At 44.1% G+C, this 10,095-nt stretch overlaps 1 protein-coding gene across 1 annotated transcript in view; it reads left to right on the top strand.

The window, feature by feature from the left end:
• The first annotated feature begins 6,701 nt into the window (after window positions 1-6,701).
• Window positions 6,702-10,095, top strand: part of LOC106813744 (acyl-CoA synthetase short-chain family member 3, mitochondrial-like) — a 19,940-nt gene continuing 16,546 nt past the window's right edge. Inside the window, exons 1-4 of the mRNA XM_014817962.1 lie at window positions 6,702-6,745; window positions 8,134-8,315; window positions 8,511-8,720; window positions 9,602-9,746. Coding sequence (XP_014673448.1) covers window positions 8,182-8,315; window positions 8,511-8,720; window positions 9,602-9,746 — 489 coding nt within the window. The 5' untranslated portion in view covers window positions 6,702-6,745; window positions 8,134-8,181. The remainder of the gene's footprint in view (window positions 6,746-8,133; window positions 8,316-8,510; window positions 8,721-9,601; window positions 9,747-10,095) is intronic.

Raw genomic sequence — 10,095 nt, 5'->3', positions numbered from 1 at the left:
GATGGCAGGTGCGTTTGAGATAATCGTGTAATGGTACTGTCTGCTCATCTGATATTAATTCATATAACACCGCAAATGATGTTATATATATATATATATATGTATATATATATATATTCATCAGGGTATTGAAGGAAAGTGGAACTAAACGCAGTCCTTGATTGAGACGCGACTAAAACGATAAATTGTTCACGTTTCGTTCGCGTTTCAGTTGCGGGCTGCGTTTCTTTTTCGCCTCGATTTCAATACTTTTCCAAATTTCTCCATCCAGGGCCGATTTAATGCCGCGTGTAAACTCATGCACAGTAAAGCGTACTTTCTTTGCACGTTGTTTTTCGCATGGAGGTGACTGGTAGGGTGGGGGCGTGCGCGAGTGATATTGGGCAATGTCAGCTAAAATGAGACTAATCGTCGGTTCTATACGATGATGAGTATGATATTCTGTCAGTTTTGCGCTGCACGCTACGCTGTTTTTACTGGAATGTGACAGTTCGACGGATATGTTGACAGTATGAAAATGTGTGCTGTACATGAGAGACCCCGGTAGTTATTCTGACATTCGCTGCAAAACTCGTTGCTGCAAAGTGCGCCTAGTCAGCATTGAATTTTACGTCGTTTTTTTGCCAGTGGGAAACAGTGGCTTTGTGCACGAGTGTGAAAAGTGACGCGAGATATGTGCAAAAATACGCAGCAGCGGTAAAATTAGTAATTGGTTAGGCAAACGTTATTGTCGAGAGAGAAAGAGAGAGCGCGGGAGAGTTAGAGAGAGAGAAGGGGGAGAGAGAGAGAGAGAGAGAGAGGGGGAGAGAGAGAGAGAGAGAGAGAGAGAGAGAAGAGAGAGAGAGAGAGAGAGAGAGAGAGAGAGAGTTAGAGTTAGAGTTAGAGTTAGAGTTAGAGTTAGAGATAGAGATAGAGATAGAGAAAGAGAAAGAGAAAGAGAGAAGAGAGAAGCAGAGAGAGAGAGAGAGAGAGAGAGAGAGAGCAAGAGAGAGAGAAGCGAGAGAGAGAGAGAGAGAGAGAGAGAGAGAGAAGAGAGAGAGAGAGAGAGAGAGAGAGAGAGAGGAGAGAGAGAGAGAGAGAGAGAGAGAGAGAGAGAGAGTTACTATAGTTAGTCGATGCAGAAACAAAAAACGTGGGAGTTTGGTATCTATAGGGCAAAACAGGAAACTATAGCTGAGAGATGTGTAGTGGAGCAGCTCAGCGTTTGAAGGCTTGCTTCGAACGTGTTTTAGGCACAACTCTGGGGCCCGTTGTCAGAAACAAAATTGATCTTAACATTAGTCTTAACATTAACTTTTTCTCTTAGACCTTTGACAGAAACGCTGCAAAGTTACGAGAATGAAAAATCGTAGCAGATTTCCTCATAAACATACGAAACAAAGTGATGTCGCGCGTCTAGGAGAAATTGTCAATGTTAAGACTAATGTTAAGACTAATTTTGTTTCTGACAACGGGCCCCTGGTCATCATCGTCGTAGTGTCATTAGTCGTAGTAGTGTCGTAGTCGTCATTAGTGGTCATCATCGTCAGTATTTCTGTTGTTTTCGACGTACTATCTGCCGCTGGCCACCGCCCTAGTTGGAGACCGATGACCGCTTTGTAACGACTGATTGATTTTCTCGGTGTGTACGATAGAAAAGGCCTTGCGGGGAAACGCACGTTAGAAGTCCCTAAGACATGTATCCTAGCAGAACTATACGTATATTAGAAGGTCCCTAAGACACACGTATCCTAGCCACACTAACACACAGAATAATCGCATATACTCACCACAACGCTCTTCAAATGGCCCCACTTATTACGTATATATATATATATATATATAGACGTTCTATAGCACCCGCCTGCACAGCACAACGACCACACCTAGAATGTGGTACTGAGGCTGCGGTGCTCCGCGCAGCAGCAGCATCAGCAGCATCTTCTCCCCTGTGCCCCAGTTTGAGCCCAACACCCCTGAGCACACGTAACTTGATCAGCGTATAACTTGTCGTAGGTTATTTTGGGATGATAGTCGCTGGTTCTGTACCTAGGGTACGGGGCATCTGTCTTGCATCCACCCTCGGCCTGACAGGTGACGCTACGCTGGGTGGGACGGCAAAGTGTGCCTGCCTCTGCCACCAACATTCGGTGAGTTGGGGAGAGGGTAGGAAGGCTACAGCGCGGCACTCGGCGCTATATTAGCTGCGTTTTGCTGTTTCGATGCACCGATGCAGTGTGCAGTGAAGAGGCAAGGAATAGTCCAAGCTGCAGGTGTGAAAGATGCTGAGGGATGCGAGGCTCCGTGAGTGGGAAGCCCACCTAGTGAAGGATGATGCTGAGACACGGCAACGCGGCGAAAGCGAAGACTTAGACTGACTCGAGTAGACACAACGGTTGGCATTAATACTGGCCGAGCAGCAGCGATGGCGACGTTAAGAGTCGGTCTAGCGAGGACTAAGTAGACAAGGCTTTCACTAACGTACACATACGCACACGCACACGAACACACACGCGCGCACGCATGGCCAACCACGGAGGTCATATAACGTGCCGTATAGCCAGCCACCCACGTGGTAATGCAAAACGAAATTAAGCTCCTGATAATTACTTGTTCATAGACACGGGGCATATGATTACCGTGGGCAATCTGAGTGCGACATCACTAGCGTTATCTCCGCTAACCGGCAGATCTCCACGGAGAATTCACCACCTATTGAGCGGTCTGTTGTTTACAATCTTCCCTTACATACTGTCATTCCCAATAGCTGCACAAACAGCACACATGCGTCTCACGCACGCCCCGGATGTGCTGGGGTAGCGCGTGACAACCGCGCCAGCACGCACGCCAGTACCTACGCACGCGCGCACGCACGCACACGCACGCGCACACACGCCCAGACACCTTCGCGCACCCACACCCACACCCACACACACACGCATGCACATTTGTTCGCGAGTAGTTGGCAATGACGCGCGGCAAACAGAGGCACCGACACCACGCCGATAGCGCGAAAGGTCAGCGAGACAAGCGAGGATTTACTGACGAACCGACTTAGCGCGCGCTACAACGCGGCGCGCATAAAACCTCGCCACGGATAAACTCTTCGATTCTCAAACATTCTGATTCTGCACACAGCATCCCGCTTCGTTCTCGGCTCAAACATCGACGAAGCCAGTCGCGTCGGACAAATTTCCTCGTCGACATTCGGAAAATGGGCGTTTTTCGAGTAGCCAGCCACACGCGCGTGCATCACCATCATGCTGATTAGAACCAGAGTTTTTTTCTTCAGAGTGGTTCGCCCGGAATTGCACCAGCAGAGCGGAACATTGGCACATGAGCCACGCAGCCTCATTTCCCAGCTGGGACAATAGAGCAGTGAAATTAATGAAGTTATGTTAGCCTTACATTTTTAATGCCTAACCAATATTTAAATCCGGTCACACTGTTAGATAGCACTGCAGTAATGTAATTCCGTTTATTGCCTTTTTCCATTACGGAATGCTTTTTTCACTGTTACCAGCGTTTTTTCCTGCGGCGCGTTACCACCATTTAGAATAAATAATTATACGTATCCCGGTATCCATCACGCATAATCATGCATACGAACATGCAAATTACAACCGATTCAAATTATACATCATCATAATTATATGCACATCGTTTTCTCTCACCATATATATCAGTAACAACAATGAACACAATGCACGCATGTGTCAACAACTCAGTACGTTATTCAGTAAACAACAGAAAAGAAGTACCGACAGCTGAGCAGCTAAAAGACACCTTCATAATAGCCATTTTAAAATGTTTAGTAATTATGCGAAACATGTTTTCAGAACAAATAACTGGATGTTTGCGGGACTTTTCACACTAGAGCTCGGATATGCAAGTTTGACAATAGGTCAATAACTGAATAATGACACATGAAGTTGATAATGATTTATATGAAGTGCTACAAGCTAGTAGCACCACTTAGGGTCAGAGTAGTTTCCCATGCATAGGGTGCATGCTTGATAGTTGGAAAAATTTGCCATACTATTCCAACTAGAATATTTTGAATATATGTTGATTTTTTTCATATAAGCGAGTGATTCGTGTTCATACTACATAAGGAAATCATTTTTTATTTAAATCATTGTTAGAAACAGTAGCCTATCGCCAGGTCCGGGACCGGTAACCTTAACCCAGACTAAATAATTTTTATTGACTTCACTATAGCTTATATTTTATAATACTATTAATAGTACTAATAGACGATATATTTCGAGATTAAGACTGGCTAGGTGTTCAACCTATATTTCCATGACTGTTTAAAATAAATGAAACAGTGTTCATGAATTTAATTCTGTAAAGTGTAAACACACATGCCGACATACCCCCCCCCCACCATCACACACACACACACACATGCACACGCACGCACGCACGCACGCACGCGCGCACACACTCACGCCCATGGTTTTATACAGTGCTCACAGTGATAATCGCAAAATTAACCAAAATCTGTGACTCGCAACGATTACGACACGTGACTCGCAGCTAAAGCCTGCATACCTCCCAAATCCCATTGGTTGATACAAATCACGTGCCTGAAACTCCTGTTTTAATAAAACTTTTATGGTGCATTAAATTGTGACCCTAACTCTAACCCTAACCCTAACCCTAACACTAATTACAATTTAATTTAAAAAATTAACTATATTTGTATCAACCAATGGGAGTTGGAAGGTATGCAGGCCCTAGCCGCGAGTCGACACGTGGCCAAGTGTTGCACAGATCCACGTTTAGAAGGGAAGGAGTAACGTGAAGCGAATAGCATCAGTAAGGGCACCGCCCTACCAACAGCGCATGTTGGTGATTGTTCAAATTTGATACGAGCCAGTACCGGTACTAGCAACGCTAACTTAACAGTTGACATAAACGCATTTCGCACGAAATATGTCAACTGATTAGCTATAATTAATATGTCGCCATATTCTGGTTAGTATTAGCACCACCAACAAACAAATATACTACTAGACCTACCTACCTTACAAAGACGACTAAAACGACGGCGGCTCGAGCGGTTGTCTGCGTCCCTACGCCCTACCAAATCGTAAACAAACATTTCGATCATCGCCATGAAATGATCTTGCCGCGCCCTCTGTAGGAATTCTATGTAAAGTTTTCCCCCTGTCGATGGTCTCATTCGACATTGCGTTCAGGGGTGCGTGTGAATTGCTGTGAACCGGGTGGTTCAGACCGCCTATATGTTTACATAGATATATACATTCTGAAACGTTTAAACTAGTCGCGGGCGGGCCGACGGCACGGGTGACGGGTGCATGGTAAAATCTAATCTACATGCTTTACTTTGCGCGCAGCATCGCGTCACGATTCCCAGCTATGAAAGGCGCCCCGACGTCGGTCGCCGTTGACTGCAAAGACAATTTTCTTCGGCCGTTCTTAAACGTTCAAACCGGAGTCGGTCGTGGCTGACAAGTACGTGTGCTTGGTAAACTCCCATTTATAATATTCACTTTGCTCGCAGCATCACGCCCTGGGTTCCCCTCTATCAGGAGTCTATGGACACCTTTGGGGTACGTGGATGGGCTTCAGGGGTCGGTGAACGAGGCGCATGCAAAATTACGTGTTTATGTGCATTTTTCTGGAGAGGGGTCCGGAGATTTTACCATGTTCTCAAAGAGGTCCATGACTCAAACGACGCGGCAGTTACTGAACGCGGGCTATAGTACTAGAGCTAATGTTAATAGTGATCTGCTGGAGATCTGCTGTCATAATTACCCATATCCTTACGAGTTACCACAGACTATGTATCCGTTAGTCTGTGGAGTTACGACGTAAAGCATCACTTGTATTATAGCTTTCTGTTGTTGATGAGACAATTCAGACAATATATACATAAGTATCGCATATAGCATGATTATTGTAATTATAAATAATATTATATTATCACATCATTTAATACATATATGTATATATTCTCAGAGCAATTCTATTATTAGATTATCACGCCGCCCGCGTGATTATTTTCCTATATATTATATATATATATAATCTCATCCGTTTTTTATTATTTTTCTGTTTTCTGTATTTTTCTATCTTTATCCATTTATCTATTTTTTCAATAATTTAATAACAACAATTAACTTTTACAATAATTAAAAATTTAATTTTTAATATATTTGTTTAAATAGGGTTAGGGTTAGGCACGTGATTTGTATCAACCAATGGCAGCGCTCACTAGAGCCCTATGTTCTTGATTAACCTCAAACTGCATGCAGTGCCCCTTCCCACCAGTGCTTCCCACACTCAGGATAATAATCAGTAGAATCAGAGCACATAAATCACCTATTATTATGTGCTCATAATAATTATTATGTGCTCATAGGTGATTTATGTGCTCTGGTAGAATTGAGCCAGAGCGAGAGCGCCATCTGTCGTGGAGTTTGGATTAACCTAGGGTAAAAAATCAGGCGAGCCGTCGCTCCTAGACTGGTACCCGGTCCCACTTCTCGGCTTAGGCTCGGCACCCATCGAATAATCGAGGTGGGAGCGAGTACCAGTCTACCGTCGCCCTCCGCCCTTGGGTGCCTGGGGGTTAGATGGGTACGCACGACTGTTTCTACACTTTGTTGATCTTCTTCAGTTCAGAGCAGAGACAGACTCTCTTTTAATAGTCTTTTTCATGTTGTTTGTGCACAGGACGGTCGTGCGGTGTGCGTTTGTGTGTTGCAGATGAGCATTTGACATCCATTTACGGGTAATTATCGGCAATAATAGGCGAAATAGAGTAGGGTTAAGACTTTGGTAGTAAATACATTTCGTGTTTATTTACCTTCTTTTTTTTAATTGAGACGTTCGAAGTGCCTGTGCCTGTGGCTGTATGTGGCTCACAGTCTCACTAACCCGACCATGCTGTGTGAATAACGTCAATATACACATGTTATTCTAACCTTGAAAATACCGTTTCTTGGAGTAGTGGCTCACTAGCTGTGCGTGGGACCAGCTAATCTGAGCTTGTTTATCTGTTGAACTTGGTGTGTCGTACGTATTATCGGTCGTCGTAATTAGATCAGTGTTGTATAGTCGAGTCCGCGCGCACCCCCCCCCCCCGAGTCCGAGTCCGAGTCCGCACCCCCTGAGTCCGCGCCACCCGAGTCCGAGTCAACACCACCCGAGTCCGAGTCCAGTTTTGATTAAAAAAAGGGGGGCACAGACCGACAAGGCCACTCACTTCTATATGTATGTGTTTGTTCAAAAGGGGGGGGGGTCTCCTACCCCATGGATCTAGCTGTCACTTGTTTGCATGAAATAGAAAGTACAGTAAAATTGCTTAACGACACTTGGGACCAGCATATATTTGTGTCGACTTAGGAAAATGACGACTTACGCGTAATTAAGTCATCATTTTGTCGATTTATACAATGTATGTAATGCGCGTATACACTGCAACAGTGCATTGCAGACATTCGAAAGTGTATAGTCAGCCGAAAACACAGAGACACGAGTCATACGAAGACCGGCCTCGAGACCTACGTACTTAGGAAAATGACGACTTACGCGTAATTAAGTCATCATTTTGTCGATTTATACAATGTATGTAATGCGCGTATACACTGCAACAGTGCATTGCAGACATTCGAAAGTGTATAGTCAGCCGAAAACACAGAGACACGAGTCATACGAAGACCGGCCTCGAGACCTACAACACTGATTTTGATATCGGTAACGGGGCGACTCTAGTTTTCAGGAGACGGGGGTGTTGATATTTGAGTGAAGGCGTGCACGAGGAACGCGCGTTGCTATGTTAATTTGGTCCGGTGGCATTCCCAGCCTGCAGACTGACTTTATTTTTGGCCACATTTTACTAGTATCCAGTGAAAAAAATACACGGGGGCAATTTAGCCCCCGAAATGCCAAAAAGAACCCCCGTAAATTTGCATAGAGTTCAATGCAAACCAAATTTTAGAGTGCTATTTTCATGCACGCGAGCTTGAAAAGTAGCCCCCGAAAAATAAACTATATTTTTTTCCCTGCTAGTATCATAACATTATTTTATAGTCAGTGGCTGAACTGGTGCAATCCCCAACCCCGCTTTAGATGTGCCACTGTGTGGTCTGTAAAGTTTTTGTATTTGTTTGCATACAGCTTTTTGCATTAGCTGGAGCATCTCATGCCAGTTCCGCTCCGCTGTAAATGCATTCGCACTACAGGAATATGGCATTCGCCACGCGATTTGTACGCGGCTTGAAGTCTTCTAACGCTATTCAACTGCGGCAATGTTCACAAATACTACAGCACCAGAAATTGCCGCTGGTTGCAGCCACAAGGTAAGTGTACTTACATAACCTTCCCTGCATAAGATCGAGTTACTAAAATTTATTTTTGACTGCTGTACTAAAGTAGGTCTTAACCTCATCTAGCTCTAGAACTATAGCCCTTCGCTAAATCTCATCAAGAAAAATGGTGATGACATCGCATGCCTTTGTGATACCTACTCAGACCAGCCAGCCTTACATTTGCAGAGGAGAGGCGCTCAGTTCTGAGTCTCACCAGGACCACATGAAAGCATACGGTGAGGAGCACAGACGTTTCCACTCTGCGGAGTACGAGAGAGTGTTCAAGCGCGCCATCGACCATCCGGACGAGTTCTGGGGCGAACAGGCGGAGAAGTTGACTTGGTTCCGCAAGTGGGACAAGGTTCTTGATGATTCCGATTCTCCCTTCACTCAGTGGTGAGCGTGCGCGTCATCGTAACCGTTCCCCTGTTCTTTATATATATCTTCCCACCTTACCTCCTTTTTCCATAGCATGTAGGCTTGCTGGAACGTCTTGCGGATTTCTGTTCTGCATTCTCGTATTTCTATCTTCAATTTATTGCTGCTACATAAGCCTACTTATTTCTATGTTGTAGATGTTATATCTCGTCGTGTGACCTTTTGTTCTCGTGGCTGGTGAAGTGAAGTTGAATATCTTTTGCAGTACATGTGACTTTGACGTAGGGTATTGCATTTGCGATGGTATTGAATGGGACTGAGACACTGCGTACCTTTTCTTCCTGTTTTGCAGAAGGCAGCATCCCAAACAAGCATGTGCTGTTCTGCTGTGTATCCATTAATCGTAAATCGAATTAATTGAATTAATCATAAATCGAAAATGCTTAGGAGTGACGTATGAAATGAGTCGTAATGAGCCAGTTTCTGATGTCGAGTAGGATTTAAATTGACTACGTCACGAATTTTCTATGGTGTATATTTGTAAAATTTTTGTTGCCATTTTTTTACATTAAAAGTAAGTACTAACGGGACTAAATGTATCGTCAAATTCTTACCTGATGAGATTGTTTCTCAACTAGTTAAAAATCCAAAAAACCTGGACGATATTATGATCGTGACATTAATTGCTTGCTATGGGCTATATGTATGAGTCACGAGTGTATGTTTACATCAAACAATATAGTAAAATAGGAAGAATAATGCAGCAATTTAACCGTAAAAAGTGAACAGAATTACTTACATTTTGTGAAAAAGTGGAAATTTGTTTTTTTACTTTTACTATTTACGGTGACGTAATCACTTTATTAAGCAACTCGTTGCTTTTACTCGTGTGTCGATAGGTTCGTCGGAGGCGAGATGAACACCTGCTACAATGCTGTGGATCGGCACGTCGAGCGTGGTTTCGGTAACCAGGTCGCCATCATTCACGACAGCCCCGTAACCAAGAAAGTAGCCATGATCTCCTTCAGGCAGCTGCAGCAGAAGGTGAGCCAATTACCCTGCAGAGTAACGCGGCGTTGATGTTGTGAACCGCGTAGCGTCGGTTAAGAATCGTCGGCAACATTATACGCGTCGATGTTTCTTTGTCAGAAGTTCTTATAGGTGTTGAACAACAGTAGAGGCCGTCCATAGGCTGCAGGCCTGAATAAGCATCGAACAGAAATTAATTAAAAATACTCACACTGTTACTGCACTTACAAAACATACACTTTATTCATGTTAAATAACTACAGATTCATGCTCTATGCTCCCCTCGAAACTTTTACCAGCTCTATGATGCGAATTTCTGCAAAGTTGTCTGAACACATTTCATGCACAAAAATCACCTGCCGGT

Source organism: Priapulus caudatus, unplaced genomic scaffold (assembly GCF_000485595.1).
Source record: "Priapulus caudatus unplaced genomic scaffold, Priapulus_caudatus-5.0.1 Scaffold818, whole genome shotgun sequence".
NCBI classification, from domain to species: Eukaryota; Metazoa; Priapulida; class Priapulimorpha; order Priapulimorphida; family Priapulidae; genus Priapulus; species Priapulus caudatus.
This window is presented reverse-complemented; position numbering and strand designations above follow the sequence as displayed.